The sequence below is a fragment of the Polyodon spathula genome, chromosome 1 (genome assembly GCF_017654505.1).
Source record: "Polyodon spathula isolate WHYD16114869_AA chromosome 1, ASM1765450v1, whole genome shotgun sequence".
NCBI lineage: Eukaryota > Metazoa > Chordata > Actinopteri > Acipenseriformes > Polyodontidae > Polyodon > Polyodon spathula.
In genome coordinates this window covers 90,296,156-90,320,073 of record NC_054534.1, presented here as the reverse complement: position 1 = coordinate 90,320,073, position 23,918 = coordinate 90,296,156, and the positions used below count along the sequence as shown (strand labels likewise).

At 36.8% G+C, this 23,918-nt stretch overlaps 1 protein-coding gene across 10 annotated transcripts in view; it reads left to right on the top strand.

The window, feature by feature from the left end:
- Window positions 1-20,683, top strand: part of LOC121324054 (amyloid-beta A4 precursor protein-binding family B member 2-like) — a 121,744-nt gene extending 101,061 nt beyond the window's left edge. For 7 of the 10 annotated variants that reach the window (XM_041265545.1, XM_041265500.1, XM_041265536.1 and 4 more), the window contains 7 exons: window positions 2,417-2,531; window positions 5,923-6,010; window positions 6,765-6,845; window positions 13,823-13,870; window positions 15,538-15,653; window positions 16,486-16,665; window positions 17,994-20,683. In XM_041265545.1, the coding sequence (XP_041121479.1) occupies window positions 2,417-2,531; window positions 5,923-6,010; window positions 6,765-6,845; window positions 13,823-13,870; window positions 15,538-15,653; window positions 16,486-16,665; window positions 17,994-18,164 (799 nt within the window). In that variant the 3' untranslated portion in view covers window positions 18,165-20,683. The remainder of the gene's footprint in view (window positions 1-2,416; window positions 2,532-5,922; window positions 6,011-6,764; window positions 6,846-13,822; window positions 13,871-15,537; window positions 15,654-16,485; window positions 16,666-17,993) is intronic. The other 3 variants (XM_041265551.1, XM_041265528.1, XM_041265519.1) reach the window with 1 other exon arrangement.
- The last annotated feature ends 3,235 nt before the right edge of the window (window positions 20,684-23,918 follow it).

Sequence of the window (23,918 nt, the reverse complement as noted above, 5' to 3'; positions counted from 1 at the left end):
ATAGTTTTCCAAATTTTTCTCCTCCATTTGTCACAGATATAACAAATAAATACAAAAAATACAGCTTACTCTAATGTATAGTATTGTCCCATTCCCTGTAAATCAATGAAACCCTGGAAAGAAATGGTGTATCTAGGACAATACATTTAGTTTTTTGGTGAAACAGGAAACAGATGCAATCTAGACAGGTAAGTAAATTATAATCAGTAGACCTCCACAGAGGAGTAGGAGACTTGCATATTATCATAATTTCTTCCATTTAAATTCAATGAAAAGGTCACTTCCATTGACCTTTACATTGCATTACTAAGGAATTAGCTGCAGATACTAGAGCCCATGCAGGGATTGTATCACTACAGTGCAAAACATCAGAAAATCAGATGGGATGCAGCTTTCTACCCTCTAATCCATTCCTGGTTCTATAATTTATGCTGTATTTCAAAAAAAAAAATACAAAGAGCATGCATGATGTGTAGTACACCTGCTAGTTTCAAACCCGTTGCAACTAAAGCTACAATTTTTTTTTTTTTTTTTAAACAGTTGCCTTCAGGCCAGATTAAATGAGCTTTAACATTTTTTTTCTCCCACAATTTTAATAAGGACAACCTTTAAATTATAACACGGCTTGTTTTATTCCTGAAACATGTTCTTACACCATGCATTCTATACAGTTTAAACCTGTTACCGTCTTTCATTTTATTGCACACAGAAAATATTAATAGGGAGATTGAGACAAACATAACATAAAAAAATCTCTTCTTTTACATAACCATAACAACTTAATGGGTACACACCAAAAATGTATTTTTATATGAATTTAAAAAACAAAACAAAAGTGCATTCTTATCTTATGTATGCTCCTGTTCTTTTTACCACGTAGCACTTGCTTAGCGGACTGTAGAGAACTAATTTAAACGCTTTAATCTAATTCAATGGAGCACCTTACTGAAGGAGTCCGCTTTTTAAGTGCTAAAGCATGTGAAGGCTCTTGCAAAATAACACAGAGAGGCTCCTTTAGAAGCAAGCCTTGTCTTGTGTAACAGCACTGCCGATAGTATGACGACTGTTGTACTTCATTGAAATACAATACAACAAGAATTGTTAAACTAAGGAGGGAATCCTTGCACACTGCCCCAACAAACACACATGAATGAAACAGTCCTGCTTCTCCTACGAGTCCCGATAGCAGTATCAATCAGAACAAATACTGACCCGTAATAGTTAGCCAGGTAATGGCACTGACTAATAGGGTTTAGAATAGCTTGCAAACCTGTTTTGAAAGGGACCGTTGACCTGTGTGTTAAATGTACTGCAGCAAAGAAGGAACAAGCAATTTATGCTTTACCTTTCCAGAGGTCTAATCTGGTTGATGCAAGCAGAGATTAATAAAAAAAAGATGCTTTATTATAACTAAATCCGTTTATTTATTTATTTATTTTATTATACAGTACGTATCTGACAATGTTTCTGCCCTCAACAAACGAAAGACAATGTTACTTGATCAATAAAGTCCATCTATTTTATACTATATGAAGTGTTACTTTTTTTTTTTTTTTTTTTTTTTTAATAGCAAGCCATTTGTTAAACAGCTGGGGCTAATATCTGGCAAGTAGTGCATTGCTAAACTTGGTCTTCCTCTGGGGAATTAATTTTTATGACCCGGTTGTATAAAAGGCCAGAGGTTTACTTTGCAACAAATCTAATCCACGTTTCATGTGATAAACAGAGCTGTGCTCATGAATTCCTGTCATGATTTAGAGATGCAATGTGCAAACCCTGAGAGAATACACTCAGATGTGTCACTGTGGGATTATATAAACAACAAAAAAAAATGTAATTATCTTAACTTTACTTGGTTATATTTACAAGCACAGTATACCAGTGCATTAATTAGCAAGGATGATCTATACTTGACTAACTAAGAATGAAGATATATATTAAAAAACTGGCTGTTTTTTAAGCCCTTAAAACAATTTATAGAACAGATTCTAAACACAAATACCATACACTTGCTGATAGTCTTGAAGTAGCTTTATTCTGAACTAAATAGCACTGACATACAATAACTACTTTGTTTACTTGCAGTTGGTTGATGTATCAGCCTCATTGGCTCAGCAAACCATATCTTAACCATTTAAGCCAAAAAAAACAAAAGACAACACAATTTCAGAAAATATAGTATTTTTACATTAATAGAACTAATACTGTTGAATTCCAATTATCTGACCTGACTTATTGGGGCACAGCATCCAAATGAATTGATCAAAGTCCATGCTATAATGTACTGTGTGTACACGGCATTCAAGTACTGAGAGTAAGTGTTTCGGAATATGGATATGTAGATGACCCAATTGCCCTAATCCTTTAGTAATAGCGGTATCTTAACTGTCTTGTTTTTTCCTTGCACTTTTTGTAGGGACTTTGCATATGTAGCAAGAGACAAAGACACCCGGATCTTAAAATGTCATGTGTTCCGATGTGACACCCCAGCGAAAGCCATTGCAACCAGTCTTCACGAAATCTGTTCCAAGGTGAGTTATGCCGATATGTTGTTACTGTTGCTTTAAGTATAGATACTGATCCCCATTCTACAGCTATGGCTAAATGTTTTGCATCACCCTATAGAATTAAGTCATTTTGCTTAATAAAGTCAAATAAAACCTGCTGAATAATGTTACGTTAACGTATTGGATTACATATTGATGTTAAATAAAAGCTCTAAATTATGTTCGTATAACTTTTTTCTTTATTCATTTTCTTAATTTTTTAATTTTTATTTATATTAATTCTAAAATTTTATTCATCTCAATCCTAAAATTGTAGCTGATGCAGAACTTTTGGCCGTAGCTGTATCCTTTCTGCACGGTACTCTCAATGTTTCTCAAATCTGGCCACCAGTGGATTTTTTTGCAGCCACAACAATCGCTGAGATGTTAAGTATTAAAGTTACCGTGTAAACGCTAAGGTGTTAAGTATTAATATTGCCTTGTAAATGCTAGTGTGCGCACTCATTCCCTTCTGTAAATATTACGGTAGAGTACAGGAGTGGTTTAATTTCAAATCACATAGCTGCTTATTCATTGGCTAACCAATGTTTACATCTTGCGCAACTGCAGCTCTAAGCGGCTATTGGCCAACATCGTTGTCGGCAAGATCGCTGCATGGTGTTCGGGATTTTTGTTTCAGAATGTGAAAGAGTTCAAATTAAAGTGTGGATGTCAAAGTTAAAAAAAAAAAAAAAATCAGTGGTAGAAAATAACCCTGAATGTGATACACACACAGTCTCCTGCTGCTAAGAAAAGCAGAACATGGATGGAAGAAAAACGAACATTTGAAGACAAGTGGGAAATGGAGTTTCTTGTATTTCTGAAACCATTGGATTCAGTTTCAGAGCAAGTTGCAGTGTGCACTGTTTACAAGAAAGAAATTAATCAAAATAAAATGTACGCAGTGCAACATCATTATAGCACTCATTCAGGGGCAAAGAAAATACCAGTGAGTTTCAGAGGCGCAAGCTGATGAATGATGCAAAAACTGGGCTTGAAAGTCCACAGCGACAGCTCACAGATTTTGTAAGTAAAGCTCAGATGCAGGTGGCTACTTTTAAATTTGCACCACTTTTGGGGAAAGCAAGGAAACCATTCAGTGATCGAGAACTCGTGAAGAGCATTGTTCTGGTCATACAACTAGAAAAACACTTGAGATATACCACTGACCAACGACACATTACAGAGGAGCACAAGAGATCTGGAGAATGTTCTACAAAACAAAATAGCGGAAAAAGTCGCAGCGAGCCCTTTCATCGGCCTGTGCATGGATGAGAGTCTTGATGTCCCAAAGAAACCCAAGGTAATCGTATGCGTTCACTTTTTTTGACTGATTGTCATTGTTTTCCTGAAGGTGGTTTGTGTCAGGTGAGCCTCAGTGTTTGGCCAACTGGGAAACACATTTTTAAATGTGTTCAGGCAAAATTGCAGGAGTGCCGCATTTGCTTTGACAATCTGTTTGGCGTGACAGCAGCGGCTATGCAAAGTGCACGAGTTGGGGTGTTGAACAGCTTCCAAGAAAGCTGCACTCAGAAACTTTTTTTTTCACTGCTTTGCACGCCAAGAAGTACTTGCCAGCAAGGCTTCAATGAAGTGTTTGCATGAGGTTGAATCCGTAGTGAAAAAGAGCATCAATGTTGTCAACACCAGCAGTATCAATAAAGGGAGATTCGCAACTCTGCGAAACAGGCAGCGAGACACATACATTGCTGCTGAATTACAATCCGGTCTGCTGGCTTAGTTTTAATAACAGTGTACAGAGGCTGTTTGAGCTCCGGGAAGATTTTGCCGAGGTTTTGAACAATTTCCCCGGAACTGTCCCAAAAGCTGCAAGATTCAAAAGTACATGGTTGTTTGCTCTTTTTGAAAGAGTTTTTACCAAAGCTTGCTTCCTTGAACCTGGAGCTTCAGAAACCTCAGCTAACGATATTTGACAGCATTGAAGTGATTCGTACATTCAGAATGACAGTCACTGACATCGTCCTGCACCTTCAAGAGGAAAAGGACTTTTCAGTTTTTTACGAGCTCAGTCAGTTTCTCAGCTGTCAGGATGAGAGTGTGCAACGAAAGGTTTGCTTTGCTTTAACTGAATACCTGAGTATCCTTTCGGACGATCTTGAAAATCATTTCATGAGGGGAAACTTTTTCCAGCAATACACCTTTGTGATCGATCTATTTAGCAACTAACGGCCTTGCAAGACAGGTTAGCTTCCTTTGATTTTAGTTAGTTCAGAATTGTTGTACAGACATCCATCTTGAACCTAGAAAGCAAAATAAACAACAAAAAATACAGGAACATTCAAAGCACCTTATTTGTTTCTATTGTGTTGTCTATCAAGAACAGAGACAACTTTAAATTTGTTTATTAATGTCTTATAAAAAAGACATTAATAAATTTACAATGAGTGGGTGTGTATATGTGCATATTTATTTGTTGTTACTAGAGTTAATTTAGTAATTAAGATTTTTAGGGAAAAAAATATGAGGCCACCAGCAAGAGTTGGTGGCCGCATTCTGAGGCCACCAAAAAAATTGTTGTGAAAACCCCTGCTCTACATACAGTGCACCTCTTCTGTCTGTGCCATACTGCACAAATGAGTGTTGTCTTCTATAGTGGACAACAGCACAATTTATTGCTGGTAGGCATTAGTTCAGACTGCAGCCTGTAGCCCCAGTTGGTACTGTCCCTTGGAGTATTATATTATATATCTAGCTTTTTCCACAACGCCAACTGACCTTGACCTTTTTTAAAATTTTTGACTGAGATGTCTGTGTACGTGGATGGAGTTTTTTCCACTGAACTGCTTCCAATACAATATAGAAAGACACATTATTCTGCTTCAGTCCACTGAAATACATTTTTTTGTCTATGTAGTACTAGACTTGTGAATTGTTTTTATCTTAACCATATTTTTGAATATCTTTTAGAATTGCATTTGAGACCAGAAATATTTTTTTTGTTTGTTTCTTTGTTTAAAGATGTTCGCATAGCGATTTCCATGGTTCCATGGTGTACGTCTGACCCTCATCTCTGTGTCGTCTTACTTTATAGCGATCTCAAGTTATGTAGTGTTGAAGACGCTTTAACGTCAATTGTGGCTAAAACATGCACACACTGCTACAGTTAACCCGTCAGCCTGCCCCAGGTTCTTCTGCCATTCAGATTTCATTCTGTCACATACCTGGTTGGCTGAGCCAGACATGAGTCCTCTGTACAACTATCCTGCTCACAGTACCCTTGAAACAGTCACAGGCTGATTTACTCACTCACAACTTGGCCTCACAAAATGCACGAAAGTGTTTATATGCAGTGAATTGGAGCATGTTAAATAGTTATATGCTTGTGTGTTAGTTTTTTTTTTTTTTTTCTCCCTAGATCATGGCAGAGCGTAAGAGTGCCAAAGCCGTAGCTGGCAGCTCTCTGCAGGAGCGAGTTAATGTGGGTCTGGATGTTCCCCTGCAAGGTAGGTGAAGACTTTCTGTTGCATAGCTATGGACAGATAAGAATAGCAGTGAATTAAATAATATAGTTCCAGTTTGAACTTTTTCAATAAATTTTGCTTCTCAGAACATCAAGAAGCCTATTTTGACAACAATAAACACTTGACATACATCTATAGTTTGGTTTATTTTGTTTAGTGAACAAACCTATATACTAAAAGGATCAGTCTCCTTTGGTGGCTGGAAAGAGACAATTTTTTTCTGTGTAAACAATTTAGTTAGTTTACATTACCTAGTAGTAGTTTTATCCTCCTTCCCTCTTGAAACCTGTCACTAACATCACTGAGATCTTACTGTGTCTGAGGCTGCAAATACCATATTGGTATGTGCAGTCTTTTATAGCACTGGAAGCATAATAGAAGTAAAGGAATGTTATTTTTTTAATTTTTAATATTTTTTAATGTTTAATAGTAAACAGAAGGGTATGTGTAGAAAGCAGATCTTTTGTAGATGACATAGTTATAGATAAACCCCATTTAAAGTTGATTAAAATGACATCTGCACTTAAGTACTTGGCACTGAAGAGTATTGTTCCTGTATACTGTAATGAACATTATCATTGCAAATAGTTGAAGTATGTCATGTTGCAATTTTACTGCACACTTCATTCAACTGCCAACCGTCTGTTTCATGTCCTGGTTTCTTAGACCAAAGCCACATAGTCAGTGAGTGCTGATTGGCAGCAAATTGAGAGCTGATAATTGTTGTGTTTGGCAGATTTCCCAACACCAAAGACAGAGCTGGTGCAGAAGTTCCATGTGCTGTACCTGGGAATGTTACCTGTGGCCAAACCTATAGGTAAGGGAAAATGATCTGGACTCCTTCGCTCAATAGCAAGGCATTGTGAAGATTATTTTATTTGTTTTTAGTCCCAAACAATGTTAGCAAAATCACTGAGGACAATACACAAAACAAGTCCTCGTGGGTAAGCAGCTTGTTATATGATCACGATTATGTTTACCCAAAACAGCAGAATCCTATTTTACTGCAGGATACTTGAGAAGCGATCGTCTCGTGGGGATGCCTGGTTTAACTGCCGTACGGTGTTACATGTAATGGCCTTTGAATTAAAATGATATTACAGTACACTGTTATATTATCAAGACTACCACTGCATTTAAGTGTCTCCGTGGCTTATTTTCAGTTGTGATGAAAATCGTACAGTTTTTCACTAAGCAGAGAAGCAAAGCTCTCCAACACCCCCCCCCCACCATGCAGTCTCCCTCCCTTTACATACATATTACACAATAACAGTACTCTGTATGTATTTGATTAATGTGTATTCACTTTATAAAAACAAATTTTCACTAACAGAGAACAGAAAAAAAAATCAGATTTTAGCTGTCATGTCAACTCAGATGTAAACTGCACGACTTCCTTTTTTTTTACTAGGACTCGCTGCGGTCCGAAGATTATACTGGATACACTATGTACGTGCCTAATTCAAAAACAGCTGTACACGTCATTGTATTTGATACAGTACCGTGTTACATGCCGTCAGTTTGCCACGAAATTATTCTTATAAGCGGATTGCTTGATTCTTAAAAGCAGAGTGTTTTAGCATGGTTAGTATAGGAATGATTTTGTCCCAGTGGTTTTGATCACTATATGCAGTTGATTCTTTTATCAGTAATTCTTATAAACTGAGTGCACTGTATGTGTGTGTATGTATGTGTGTATATATACAGTTGTCCTGCGTTATACCGCCCCCCCTTTATAACGCCACCCTCACACACCGCCAGCTAGTCGCTCTGAGCAAATATCACCATATAAAAACAGTACTATTTTTGCCTGCTATATCGCAACCCCGCTGTCCTCCACCCACCATCTTCCCAAGCCAAGCAAACGTAAGTATAAGCATTGTAGTTTCCCTCATTGTAGCGCCAGCGAAATAGACATGGCCAATTAAAACAACAAAGTTATGTAGTTAATCTTGACTCGCTTTCCGAATTCATTCTTGAAGTGAACGTTCATACTAATGCCATCAACACTCCCGCTCCCAAAGCAAAACAGAAAGTACAAAATGGCGGGCAAGTCAGCAAGACATTGCATGTGTTTTCTCGCATAAGTGAGGCATATACTGTTAATTGAAGGACAATTGGAGACATACATACATTGTATCTAATAGATACAAACAAATGGCTTTCCTTGATGGAATGGGTCGATTTGTTTAACCTGAAAAAGCTTAACACAGTCTAAAATAAGTGACTTTTATAAACCACGTAAATGTAAAAAAAAAATAAAAAAAATAAAAGTACTGTAAGCGGTTTGTTTGTTTACGTGCACGTTTTTCACAAATGAAGGCTGACTTAAACTAAAGCATCAGTTTTGTAAACAGAAGAAACTTTTTTTTTTTTACTTTTCGTTTAAAAAAAAGTGTTAGCCTGTACATATTAAACGTTTTTGGTTTTGTTTTTAAATGCTTAAAAAAAAGAATGCTGTTGAGTTTAAATTGCTTTGTGAAATAAATAGACGCCATTGTTCAATGAGGGATAGTATTCAGCAGGCTGACAGTCGTGCCACAAACAATAAAGTTCAAATGACCAGTACAGTCAAAAATAAATTAAATGAATCGTACGCTGTTTTGTTTTTTTAGAATTTTTGTTCGGGTGATTTGACAGTTAGTTTTTTTTTTTTTAGTTTTTTTTTTTAACTGTAAACTGTTCCACAAAAGTAACTGTAATTATATAACAAACAAAAAAAACACATTTGAATTTATTACAAACATACAAGGGTGTGTGTATGTGTTTTTCTTTGTTTTTTTGTTGAACCTCACTATAACGCTACACTTGCTGATTGCCCATTTTTTCCCCATGGTCTTTACCAGGGGGTTTAAAGAGGGTGAGTGTGTGCATAATTATATATAATTTATATATAATATATTAGTGCCTTGCAAAAGTATTCAGACCCCTGACCAATTCTCTCATATTACCGAATTACAAATGGTATATTGAAATTTTGTTCTGTTCGATATTTTATTTTTAAGCACTGAAAGTCAGAATCAATTATTGTAAGGTGACATTGGTTTTATGTTGGGAAATATTTTTAAGAAAAATAAAAAACTGAAATATCTTGCTTGTATAAGTATTCAACCCCTGTGCTGTGAAAGCTCCCAGTTTGCACTGATGAAAGAAATTGCCCTAACGAGGACACAATTACCTTACCATTGGCCTCCACCTGTGAACCATTAAAGTTGCTGTCACATTTTCTGGATAAAAACCCCACTGTTGAAGGATCATTGGTAAGGCTGTGAATCTGAAGGAAAATGAAGACCAACGAGCATTCTACAGAAGTTAGAGATAAAGTAAAACAAATGCATAGATTAGGGGAAGGGTTTGGATATCCCAGTGAGCACAGTTGGATCAGTAATCAGGAAGTAGAAGCTGCATCACACCACCCAGGCACTGCCAAGAAAAGGCTGTCCCTCAAAACTCAGCGCTCAAACACGAAGGAGACTTGTGAGAGAAGCCACAGAGAGGCCAACAGTCACTTTGAAGGAGCTACAGAGTTCAGTGGCTGGGAGTGGAGTAATGGTGCACCAGTCAACCATATCAAGAGCTCTGCATAACAGTGGCCTGTATGGGAGGGTGGCAAGAAAGAAGCCGTTACTCAAAAAGTACCATCTGAAAGCACGTCTGGAGTTTGGCAGAAAGCATGAGAGTGACCCAGCTGCGATGTTGGAAAAGGTTTTGTGGTCAGATGAGACCAAGATGGAGCTTTTTGGTCAAAACTCAAAGCGCTATGTGTGGCGCAAACCTAACACTGCCCATGCCTCAAGACACACCATCCTTACAGTGAAGTATGGTGGTGGCAGCATCATGCTGTGGGGATGCTTCTCATCAGCAGGGCCTGGGCATCTTGTTACAATTGAAGGAAGAATGGATGGAGCAAAATACAGGAAAATACTGCAAGACAATCTGCTTCCGTCCGCTAAAAAACTGAAGCTTGGGAGGGAATTCACCATTCAGCAGGACAATGATCCCAAGCACAAGACCAAAACAACATTGGAGTGGCTCAAGAACAAACAGGTGCATGTTCTACAGTGGCCCAGTCAAAGTCCTGATCTCAATCCCATTAAGAATTTGTAGCACTATTTGAAAATTGTGTTCCACAAGCGTCGTCCAACCAACCAAAGGACACTTGTATTGTTTCGTACTTGTTTTGTAACATTAATGGATGTTTTTTTTTTACTTTTAGAAAAAAATAAAGTGCAAGCATGGGAGCTTTATAAGTACTATATGTCCCAGTTTTAACTTAAACGAGTTTTTAAATACGGTAATGTAAAACAACAATAAAACCCATCTTTTGTGAGTCAGATTGCATTATGGGGGAAGTGGGAGCCACAGCCTTACCATGTTATAACCGATTCTGCACTATAATGGGTTGCATTTTAACAAGATAGCACTGTATGTATGTATGTATGTATGTAATATATACATACATACATACATACATAAAGGTGCATTGTTCACGCCTTCATCAGTGTCATAGAAACATTTGTCAATTTAATTGATATACATGTAAATAGAGACAGATAGTTGAAATAGGACCCTCATTGGACCAAGGATTTGAAAATAAAACATCTAACCATGTACGCAAGTCCTGTGAGTGTACTTCTGTTTAATATGTGAAATGCCAGGAAGGGTTATAGTGTGTGTGTGTGTGTGTGTGTGTGTGTGTGTGTGTGGGTCTATATATATACAGTGCCATGAAAAAGAATTTGCCCCCCTGTCTGATTTTCTGCATTTTTGCATGTTTTTGACACTGAATGTTATCAGATCTTCAAACAAAGTCTAATATTAGATAAAAGGGACCCTGAGTGAACAAATAACACAACATTTTGTTATTTATTTCATTTATTTATTAAAGAAAGTTATGCAACACCCAATGCCTGTGTGTGAAAAAGTAATCTCACCCTTAGACTCAATAACTGGTTACACCACCTTTAGCAGCAATAAGTGCAACCAAACTCTTCCTGTAATTATTGATCAGTCTCGTGGAGGAATGACATTTGTGGGTTTTCGAGCATAAACTGCTAGTTTCAGGTCCTGCCACAACATTTCAATGGGGTTTAGGTTTAGGTCTGGACTTTGACTAGGCCATTCCAAAACTTTAAATTTTTGGTTCTTCTGATGTAGTTCTGAATCAGTCAACTCACGTCTGGTTGATGATGGTGGAAAACGCTGTCTCAGACGTCATTTCAGAATATCCCATAAATGCTAGATTGGGTTCAGATCTGGAGACTGAGAAGGCCATGACATATGGATAACATCAGTGTCATGCTCATCAAACCATTGGATGACCACACATGCTCTGTGGATGGGGGCATTGTCGTCCCCCCCTGGCAGGAAAGAAATGCTGCAACATGGGGTGAAGATGATCACTCAATACCATTAAGTAGCAATTAGCATTGACCTTGCCTTTTAAGGGAATGAGTGCACCCAAACCATGCCAGGAAAATGCACCCACAACATTACGGAACCACCAGAACCCTTCACTGTTGGAACCAAGCACTCAGGGCTTTAGAGTTCTTTAGGTTGGTGTCACAAGTGCACTCGTCCATTAGTCGAACATGGTGAAGGATGATTCATCTGACCATATTGCCCTTCTCCACTGCTTGGTAATCCATTGCCTGTGCTCTTTGCACCACTAGACTCGTAAACGTGCATTGCCAGGTGTGATGAGCAATTTGTGCACTGCAACCCCACTGGTATACCACTCTGTCAAAATAAAATGCAGCAATGTTTTATTGTATTATTGTTGCAGTAATGCATACAGATCTCGGTGCAGAGCTGCAGCACTTCCTCTCTATTCAAGTTGTTTTCCCAAAATGTGATTAATATTGCTGTGATAAATTAGTTGTGTTTGGCACTGCGTTCTTCCTGAGTTTCAGGTAACTATATTTAACTGGGTGGGTTTTACACGTTTAAACTGAGATTATTAGTCTCTTGCTGATATTGAATGATCTCTCATTCAACGGAACTGTGCATAGAAATCTATATTGCATTACTGCAATAAGAATACAATAAAATATTGTTGCATTTTATTCTGGACCCCCACCCACCCCATTACCCTAACCTGTATGTCTAACCCATGATGAAAATAATAAGCATTGATATGTTGTAGAGTACCATTCCTCTAAACTAGCGTTGTCAGGAAGTATTTAAATAAACATGGCAGTGGGTGGCTCGATGGTGGTGCGCTTTTGCTCTTAAAGGCAACTTTAACTCACTCTCTAATAGTATACTGTGCCAGTTAAAAAATCTTTCTTCGCCATCAGTCTGGGTGGCTGTGGCAGATGCCGAAATGTCATAAAATTCAATATTGGCCCACTGCAGCTGGGAACTTTGAACTGCCCGGGCATTTCGGCAACTGCGTGATTTCGGCATCAGTCATAACATACATACATATACATACTGATTTATTATATATATATATATATATATATATATATATATATATATATATATATATATATATATATACTAGAAGAATTTTGAAGTGTATCTGACTCAACCTTTTTTGTGGAAAGAACGTTCGTTTCCTGTAAAGCTATTTATTATAGATGACTAAACGTATTGCATTTTTACATTCCTCATGAGTTTTATTTTGTATTTGTTCACATTTCAGTGCGCCCTAAATGTTTTTATATTGTTGAATAATCCTTAAACTTTAATTTGGTTGAATGTTACTTTATTTAAAGAAATGTCAATCCTGATGAAAAATACTTATTAATACTAATGTTATCATACATTTTAATCTAATAATTTAAATTATTTCTAACAACATTTAAAAACCGGAGTGTAGAATAGTATCCTAAATAAAATACTCAACCTTAACTTCAAAAATACAAATATTATTATTATTATTATTAATATAATTAAAAAATATTTACATTGTTATTGATTAGACATCACAACTTAATGCTGAAAAACTTGATATTTCATTTTTTTCTAAAGAAACACATGAACAGTTTGTACTTTAATTGTTATCAAACACATTGCTTTGTATTTTTTTCCTTTCTCAAACGTGGTAAGGAGATTTGGTTAATTCAGCTATAATAGATACAGAACTCTAGTTGACATACTGCTTTGTCTTTTAAATTCAAACTAGTGGTTTACTGCTTTGTGGGAAATAAATATAATTTATTTTGAACTGAATCTCTGTCTGCAGAATTTAAATTGTAATTATTTTCAAGTCTGTCAAGTAGAGGTGAGTTTTTCATTAGTATTGCAATACGTATCATGGCCTTGGTATAGCCTGTGTGTGTGTGTGTGTGTTTATGTGTGTGTGTGTGTGTGTGTGTGTGTGTGTGTGTGTGGTTTTAAACAGCAGTGTTTAGACACACCACTGTTCAAGGCAACTGAATCAACCCCAATATTATTGTAAAACAGAATGGATGATGTGATGTTAACTGCCTAACTTGAATTGTGTATGTAGTTGGGGTTTATCTAATAAACTGTCCAAGAACATCCCCATTAGGGAATGACACTTAGTTCAACCCAGAAGGGTCAACACAAGATAATTAACTGGATTACACTGCCATTCATGTCACTGTGTCTGCTGCCAAGAATATGGGTAGCAATTAAACCTGTCTTTGAAGCTTCCTATTTTGACAGGAGTATACTCAACAGGGTGATTTGCCTAATAGAAAAAAAAAATGAAAGACTACTTGAATTGGAAGCCACAACCTGGAATGCATGTTGTTAGTGTCAGTAAAGTCAATATTATTATCCTTGGTGTTTTCTAAAATGTGTATTTTGTTTTTAATAAAGGGCCTGGGGGCAACAACTCCCAGAAAATGCAATTGCTAACTCTTAACAGTAAGTGTCTCTTCGTGATTTTGAAAAGTAAACAATTGCCTCTTTTCCATTTGGCAGAAGGAGGGAGGGGGGGGGGGGGGGGGGGGTGTTAGATAAGTTACAGTAGTTTGTGAGTGCTGGTTTTCTATATAGACTGCAGTAACTGGTCCAGATAGGTTATAAGGAATACAAGCCTTAGGTTACTGAGGAAGTTAAAAAAAAAAAAAAAAAAAAAAAAAAAAAATCAGTAAACGGGTATTATTTTCTTCTAAACTTATTTGAATGCATTTGTTTATTCAATCATGTCAGCGGGCCATTCTTTTTTCAGCTCCTCTGGATTAACGTTCAGAACTCACGTCAGACCTGAGATACGTATATGGAAAATGAGCAGCTCCAAATGGAAACAAGGCAAAAAAAACCTACCCAAATCAAAATAATTTCAATTCATAAAGCATTCATTCGAGATCTTTATTTAATTTACACTGGCATGTAATTGGATGCCAAATTCTTGACAAGAACATATGCTGGGATATGAAAATATCAGAACTAGCTTGAGTGAATGAATGTAGAAAAGTCGCCTATTATGACTTACTGAACAATAATCAATTTTGAATTCAAAACGATTTTGCTAAATATACAGTATGCTTCTTGCAAATTAGTGAAGTGACAAGAGAACAATGTTGCGAATGCAAAACTAGGATTCAAGTATTATTCAAGTATTATTTGGTATATCCCCACACACTGAGCCAATGCGCTAGATCAATATTCAGCTAACAGTTTCTAATGCAACTGGAATTCCAAAATAATTGTTAAATAATTGAAGTCCTATCTTCCGACTTCATTCCTGGTATGAAGAGGCGCTTACTAAGCCTGTAGCATTTAGATTTTCAGTGATCTTCAATTGTATCAATACAAAATGATGCAGCATGGCTTCCTGCTGTGTCAGCATAATGGAAAGTAATGTTGTGAAAGAAGACAAGAAACCAGTCTCAAAATGGATTGTTGATGGGTGTTACTTTTAAAGCACAATGCATTTGAAAAAAAAAAAGTATTTTCTTTTTTTTGGTTTGTCATATCTGTCATCGGCCTGTTAAACTGTTTCGTATGTCTGGTGATGGGGTGCGTATTTTGAAGTTGTGTCTATTGCTGGTGTCGTCATAGAGCTTTGGCATCAATGTCAAATCTTCTAATGCTGTGCATTTAAATGTCATAGTAATAGCATGACGCTGCACTCTGTTGAAAAAAAAAAATTAATCTTAATTACATCACATTGTCTAGAAATGTCTAAGACCCCTTAATGACTATAACGGACATTAGAAAAGACATTATTCATTTTGGTGAAGTTACGACCTGTATATTTAGAATTACTTTTACTTTTACCTACTTATAAAACCAATAATTTAAGTTGTTGTACAACCTGTCCTTTTATGTAATTCTTTAAAATGTTTTCATTTTATTGCAATTATTACAAACACTCATTTACAAAATAAGCAAATAAATAATATATTATAGAATTGTAGGTCACTCTCATTTTCTCAGAAAGGAAAAATGTGAACATACTTCCCTTATTTTCTGTGAAATCATCCCACGGTTGCTGTGGGTTGTCTACATTATGAATATGTTTCACAATGCAGAAAGACACATTAGATGGCACCCACTTGTCTAAGTGTATTTTCTCAATCCCTTAGGCATGGATATACTAAACGGTGCAATAGACAGCCTGGTGTCTACCTCCAGCAGAGAAGACTGGGTGCCAGTCATTTTAAATGTGGCTGATGCTACAGTTACAGTGATCAAGGAAAAGGTAAGTCATTTTTTTGACTTGTAACATACAAGATGACAATGCCTTGACCTTTATTTTAATATATTTGAGTAACACTTACAACGTGTGCCTACATGTTAGAACAAATAAGCACTGAGGAGGTAATGGTTTTCATAGTGAATGTCTCCACGCACAATAGATTGCACGCAGTTATTGCAACTATAGCAAGTGTTTTGATCTTTCCTTTTATAAGTTCCTGCATTTTAAGACAGTGATGTGATTCTGACTTTGACCGCAACCGAATGAGTCACTATGTGCAGTGTTGTGTTATATTAATTTGCAATTCCAATGAATGGTAGATATGCCACTTGTCATTCATATAATAAAGTATGTTGCTTTTATTTTGTTTTGGGGGAAGCCTGGTTTGTAGAAAACTTAGATGAGTTCTTGTTCAGCATTCTGATACATGAAAGTAGTTGTAAGTTTAGATATCCGCGCAACTGCAAACCGTCCAATGTATTCCTTATTACTACTTCTATTAATTCAAAGAAGTCTATCTCAACACAGATTTTCTTTAAAGTGCATTGATGATTTTCACTTGTCAAACAGTTTATTATATCTTTCATAACAGTGGTCTGAAACACCATAATGCATTTTAAGGGTATGAAGTGAGCAATTACTCTGAACACATTCTTTGAAGACTAAATGCAAGCTCATGCCCTGTGGGTGTAATGTTTTATAGATACATGTCACATGGTTTGGTTGCCTGCCTTCAGAGACTGTCAACTTCTGTTATGTAGGGGCTTAAGTAGAAGCTTCGCTGTATCATGAAATATAAAACAGTAAGTGTACTTTATACCTCTTAACCCAACAGAAGGAAGATGAGGTACTGGTGGAGTGTCGAGTCCGCTTTCTTTCCTTCATGGGAGTCGGAAGAGATATCCACACTTTTGCTTTCATCATGGATTCAGGAAACCAGCATTTCGAGTCCCATGTTTTCTGGTGTGAGCCCAATGCTGGGGATGTGTCTGAGGCAGTACAGGCGGCTTGTATGGTAAGTTATTTCAGTGGTGCAGCAAATACACTTTTCCTTTATATATATATATATATATATATATATATATATATATATATATATATATATATATGTGTGTGTGTGTGTGGAACTGGATACATTAGCCACTTTTCCCTACCGAGAGATTGTGCATCAGTGGATCTAATGTATACTGTACAAGTAGTGACAAGCAATTCCTTTGAGAGAGACGCACTAATCGCAAGCCAGAACTAATTTATAAGTAGGTCACCATGACCTCAACTTGTAATAAAGCATGCCCATACCAATATTCATCACATTTGACTGTTAGGAATGAGGAGATGCATTTTATTCCTTGGTAGCACACAGTTTGTTCTGAATTGTTTTATTTTAACATTGAGACAAATAGCTTTAAAAGGAAAAATGGGTTTAGTCATTGAATGTCTTTTGTCCTTATGGCCTGATGTCATGAAGTCTGATTTGAACATTAAAAAATCTCTTCAATGGAAGAACTTGTTTAAAAGAGATCAAGACCAGGCAAGGGCCAATAACCTGCAAATGGCAAAGAGCAAGTATTGCTGTTGTCTGTGAGGCAACGTGTAGTAAATCACACAAGGTATTGCTCCTAGAGGTTTCTTCTTGGCGTAGTTAAAGGTATTGAATGAGAGAAAACTGCTGTATGAAACCAATTACGAGGAGCTGTAAAGCAAAAAAGGCTTTTTTAAATGTTATCTCCTATGCAGTAATTTGTGCACCACAGTGTATTGTATATCATCTTGCTCAATGTAAATGTTGTATCATGGCTGAGATTGCATTGGGAATTGAGGTGTTCCAGCCAGCAGGCCTTGCCGCTGCATGGATCCTGTGTATGAGTGTACAGTGAAAAGCATATCTCTGGGATTCAACAAAAAAATATATAGCACTAAATATATCTGGGAATGGGGTGCAAACTGTTTATGGATATATTGTGCATGAGCATGAACATTAGTGCCTCTCCTTTCCTTTTGAATTGTTGTGGGTTCTTTTAATTCTGGGAGCAAAGGTTAAGTAGAGAAATTGGATTGAGAATAGAATCCACATGGCATACTGAGAGGGTTACACAATGTGAGCTGGAGTCCTTTACACAGTACTGATGTGTTCCTAAATCTAGTCACCAGAATCACGCAGACACAACTTTTCACACTGCGGAGTTGAGTTCCAGCAACAGTTCTAGAAACAGTTTACTGGACTTCCAGCGCCGAATGTAGGAGCCATTCTGCCAACTCTGTTCGAACCCTATAGCTAGGAGATGCATTGATTGACGGAGAAGTCAGAGTGTTCAATAGGTTTTGTTTTTCTTTCCCTTGCAGTTGCGGTACCAGAAGTGTTTAGTCGCCCGACCTCCTTCACAGAAAGCCCGCTCTGCCAGTCCTCCATCAGACTCTGTGACCAGACGCGTCACAACCAGCGTGAAACGAGGAGTATTGTCCCTTTTTGACACTTTGAAACAGAAGAAACCCGTAGCAGAGCTGCCACAGTAGTAATCTAAAGCCCAGCCAGGAAGGATTCGTAGGAACTTTTGGAAGAGTTGTACAGTACCAGTTTCCGTAGCTACACAGGAACACTCTGGTATTCGGCCTTCCTTCCATTTGTCTCTGCCTCTCCGTCTCCAGTGTTCTATCTTATTAAGTGTACAACAAGCATGTTCTAACATTCTAGCTGTCATGATGTGATGTGAAGAGATGCATGAATACATTTTTTTTTTTTGTTTTTTTTTGGGACTATTGTTTCTCTTTTTTTCTGTGGTGGGATCGAGTTCTTTGGAGCGACATACTTTCCCTGATGTTCAGTAATATTGCGTCCTTAGGACTAGTTACCCACCTGAAATACAGATATACTTTACCAGAGCACTTTTCTCTGTCACCGACTCTGGAATAGATAGTAAATATGGCTTGGTGTTATTGTGTCATTGCTGTTCACATACAGCTCCTCCTGCAGCGTTGCTATCCATGATTTGCATTTAAAAACAAGGTTGTTTTACTCCTTTTTAAGTTCTATGCATATGTTAGGCTCTGCAGATCTTTATGGTTTGAATCACTTGGTCGGGTACGGAAGTTGTACACGGTTTGAAGATGCTGTTTGACACACATTCCATAGATGTTGTAAATTCACTGCTGGTAAATCTTGTGTCAGTTGTGGCCACTTTTCCTAACTTAGTTGCAGTACTTGTTAGGTGATTGTAAAATGTGTTTCTAGTTGTGGGTGATCTTAAATAAGACAGATGTCTTGCACAAGCTCTTGGAGGGGAGTGTGAGGTGGGGGGTGGGGGGTAGAGGGTCCCAAACCTGTGTGCACATTTCTATAAATTGAAAATATTAGCATTAAATGTATATGAAGATACCTTCTGTTTGCAAAGAACCCTGTAGGAGGGGAGGGGTGATGAAACATGATAGAAATGCATGAATTGTATGTGTGTCTTATCTTTCACTACACTGCGTTAAAATACCGTATCATTTATTTATAGTGTTTGGGTTTTTTTTTTTGCCTCCAAGCAGTTTTGCTCTCTTGCTTAACTTTACCAAGGTGACATCGTGGCAAGAATTCGCTTCTTATGAGTGATGATCAAAACCTTGTAATTCGGTAACAAATTAAACTGCAGCATTCATAGTGTCAATCATTATCTTATTAATGTCAGTACTATATGTATAAACATGTAAATATCCAGCACATATTTGAATTTATGTAAAGCTTTTAATTCTTTGAGAAAATATCAGCTGCTCTATTGGGCAGGCCCAGCAAATGAACAAAACACCTTTTTTATATAAAAGAAAGTTGAAAGTTTGAGAACATGTGAATTTGTTCTCTTTGTAAATCCAGATTTGCATGCATACATCCATCACTTTATAAGCAATTTTTATTTACATTTTTTGGAAAGCCTTGAAACATCTTTGTCAAATACTCTGTTATGGCTAAAACGTAATTCTTAGATGTCAGGGTTGTAGATATATATTTAAAAAAAAAAAAAAAAAAAGTAAATCTGATTTTATTTACTGTGTTTAGCCCAGTCAGTTGCAGTGAGACTACAGTTACCCAAGCATTATCTATGCAGTCTTTATATCTAGCTGTTCTCAAAGCAGATGTCACTTTGCCTTGCATGTACTGTGACAATTAAAAAAAATTAAGTGAAATATGTATTTTTTATTTATTCTTTATGTTGAAGTATACCAGGTTGTTATTATGTTGAGATATTATGTTTTCTGTATTCTCTCTGTCTCACACACTGTAGCCAGCACTAATTACTCAATTGTAATTATTTGTCAAGATGACAATGTAGATTAATAAAGGATTATTCACACATATCTGAAAGACTGAACCAAAGCTTTGCTGTGTAGCAGGCTGGACAAATAACCCTGTAGCATAATGCAAACATTTGCTCTCTTCTAGCTGTGAAAATATGCTGAAGATTCCAGTATACATATCAGATATGATGTGGCAGTGCAGCTGAATATTGCATTTGATCAATTACAGCCATGTTGCTTCTGAGGATGGTAATGCTGTCCTTGCTGTTTTATAAAGTTGTACAGTAAAGAAAAAAAACACGCATGAAGGGATTTGTGCCCCAAGGATATGTGTGTATGTCTGTTGAGTGTGTTGTACAGTTGAGTTGACTGAGCATTAGACTGTTGTAGCCCCAGCCATCCAAAATTAAACAAACCATTCCACCAGTTGTGTAATGCTGAGTCCGAAAGAAGGTGGGCATGTCTAAGTCTGAAACAAACGCGGTATCTGCAGCAGCTCTGGGAACATGCACATCACAAGAATGTACCCAAGTACAGTACTTTGTAGTCTTATGGCCTGTTGTGAATACACATCATTTACTTCTGCTGTATTTTTGGTTCTGGCCAACTTCTGTAATTAGTCGAAGTCAGGTGTTCAAAATGCTTGTTACTTTTATGCAGCTGATTTACAGTAAAGAAGTTGGTTTCTTCTGCTGCTGTTCACTAATTTTACACCATATAAATGTAATCTGTTGTGAGAATAAACTGCATATAAAAATACAGCCTCGTCTCATTGCAATCAATTTGTTCATATGCATGTTCAGAGCTTATCTACAGTTTTTGGTTGTAGTTAAGTTTTTTTTTCAACAGACTTGGATTAATATTTTGATTGTGGGTTCATGCAATTGGGTGTTTTCATGCACGTCTGACTAATTTATTGAATTAACATATAATGTGGAGAATTCAACCACATCAATTTGTACCATCATTTACAAGACTTAATCCAACAGCCGGTAATGGCTAGGTTTCAAATTAGAAAGAAAGTAGGATTTCCTTACTGTACTTATTCACTGTAAGTGGCTCTAATTTTGCATTGGAGCAAAAGTAGAAACATTTTAGAGAAATTTGAACTTCTGTCTTGCATCATTAGGAACTGTAGTAAATCCAAAAATTCAAAGCATCTGTTTCCTATTAATGTTCTGTCAGCTTGCTGCCAAAATCCATTAATGTGTCAGTATTTGTACTTGATCTTGTATCTCCACTGGATCTTCTTTCTTTCTGTTAACAAAAATATGGATACCCTTTTAATCGTCTAGTATGTCCCTCGTGTAAGAACACTAGTGTGTTGAATTCTGCTCCAAGTTGAATACATGACTAGAATCACTGCAGCTTACCCATGCTACTGTACTTGGCTGAATAGCTGGAAAAGCAGGAATTTAACGTACGTGTGTGTGTTGCACGGTTGGGTAACCAGGGGAGGACTTTAGTTGGGAGGCGTCGTATGAGGAGTGATGCTGGGAGGTGGATTTAGAGCGAATGTGTTATGGTGTAATACCTAATGGGATAGGAAATTGATAATAATATATATATATATAAATAACACCTGACGTCCATCTCACATGTGCATACATATATATTATTAACCAGACACACTCTGTCATGACAGGCCACGAACCGGGAGACCAAGAGTCACAACACCTGCCCAAGAACGACAGATAATTTTTTAGCATCTTTGTGATGTCAATTGTTAGTCAGCACAATAAAAAGTCACTGCACCTGCACTAAAACAGAGTTTGTCATTTTTCGATCACTTCTAAGTGAATTTTATCCAATTATAAGTGATACGTTTCTTTTGATGCTCATTGTGTGTATGTATGTATGTATGTGTGTGTGTGTGTGTGTGTGTATATATATATATATATATATATATATATATATATATATATATATATATATATATATATATATATATAATAGATATAATATAATTATTTGTATCATTAAAATCAGATGCTGCTTTATTTTTCTACAACTTGAACAAAATAAGTTCATTGTTTTAACACAAGCTGATAAATGCCTGCAATGTTAACTGTATGATCTTGTGTTATTTGTACTCTTATAATACATTAGTTAAAGGGGCTTTATGATGTAACAACCAAGATTTCCTTAACTTTATTGGCAGTAACAACTCTGTGAAAGTAAAGTTTGGAAAACTGAGCTAGATATGCAAGAAATTTGTTTTAAAGCTTTGCTTAATACCTGTCTAGATGCATCCATTCAAAATACAATGAACACTGCATATCTGAAGACCCTCAAATGATCTCAAGATTCAAGTTATTTTATCATGTGAACCTGATAGAATTGTTTGAGATGTCGAGATCCTGTGATCAACAACATATTTTTAGTATTTTGTTCACGTCCTGAGAGTCACTATATATTTGAGTCAATTTTCACACTGGAAATAGACAACTGCAATCAAGGTGTATTGTTTTACATGAAGTTGTTCATAAAACCTAAACACAGATCAAACTTTAGAATTAAAAAGTATACCAAAAAGTGTGTGTATGTGTGTGATATATATATATATATATATATATATTATTATATATTATATATATATATATATATATATATATATATATATATATATATATATATAATATATTTTTTTTTTTTTTTACACAGTGCCGAGAAAAAGTTTGTGAACCCCAATGATAATTATGGAAATTCCAGTTTTATCATGATAGCCTTGAATCAAAACCAGACTTAAATATCCAACAGGGTTTATATTAAACATTTCCATGTCTTTTGAAACACAATTATGTATGAATTACACAAACAATGAGTAATTAAGATTCAGGGTATGTGAAAAAGTGAACCTCTGGTTTTATCAGCTCAATTAAGGGGATAATTAGAATCAGGTATTTAAATAATTAGGTAGATCTTCAGGGGTGAGTTTGGGAGGCCCAACGCTAATAAAGATCAGAAACTTTGAGTTTGGTCTTCACCATACAGGTGTGTGGAAACACGTCATGCCAAAATCGAAAGAAATCAGTCTAGAAAGGGTTACAAAACCATTTCTAAGGATTTGGGGCTCCACCAATCCACTGTCAGGCAGATAGTCTACAAATGGAGAAAGTTCAAGACCACAGTCACTCTACTCTGGAGTGGTTGTTCTACCAAAATCTCTCCAAGAACAAGCCGGAAAATCATCAAGGAAGACACAAAGAACCCCAGAGTAACATCCAAGGATCTGCAGGTCACTCTCGCCTTGGCTAATGTAAGTGTTTATGACTCAACTATCAGAAAAAGACTGAACAAGAATGGTGTTCATGGAAGGATAGCCAGGAGGAAACCACTGCTGTCTAAAAAGAACACTGCTGCCCATCTGAAGTTCGCCAAAGAGCACAGATGATCCACAAGACTTCTGGAACAATGTTCTCTGGATAGACGAGTCAAAGGTACAACTTTTTTGCCTCAATGAGAAATGTTATGTTTGGCGAAAACCAAACACTGCGTTTGAACAGAAGAACCTCATCCCAACCGTCAAGCATGGTGGTGGGAGTGTGATGGTTTTGGGCTGCTTTGACACAACCATGAATTCTGCATTGTATCAGCTTCTAGAAGAGAATGTCAGGCCATCCGTCTGTGAGCTGAAGCTGAACCACAAGTTGGTCATGCAGCAAGGCAATGATCCTACACATACAAACAGCAAACAGATCTACAAAAGAATGGCTGCAGAAGAAGAAATTCCATGTTTTAGAATGGCCTAGTCAAAGTCTGGACCTATGCCCCATCCAAATGTTGTGGCAAGACCTGAAGCAAGCTGTCCATGCAAGGAAGCCCTCAAACGTCTCTGAGTTGAAGCAGTTCTGTGAGGAGGAATGGGCCAAAATTTCTCAAAACCGATGCGATTGACTGACCAACAGTTACAGGAAATGCTTAGTTGAAGTCATTGCTGCTCAAAGGGGTGCCACCAGTTACTGAATCTAAAGGTTCACGTACTTTCACACATGG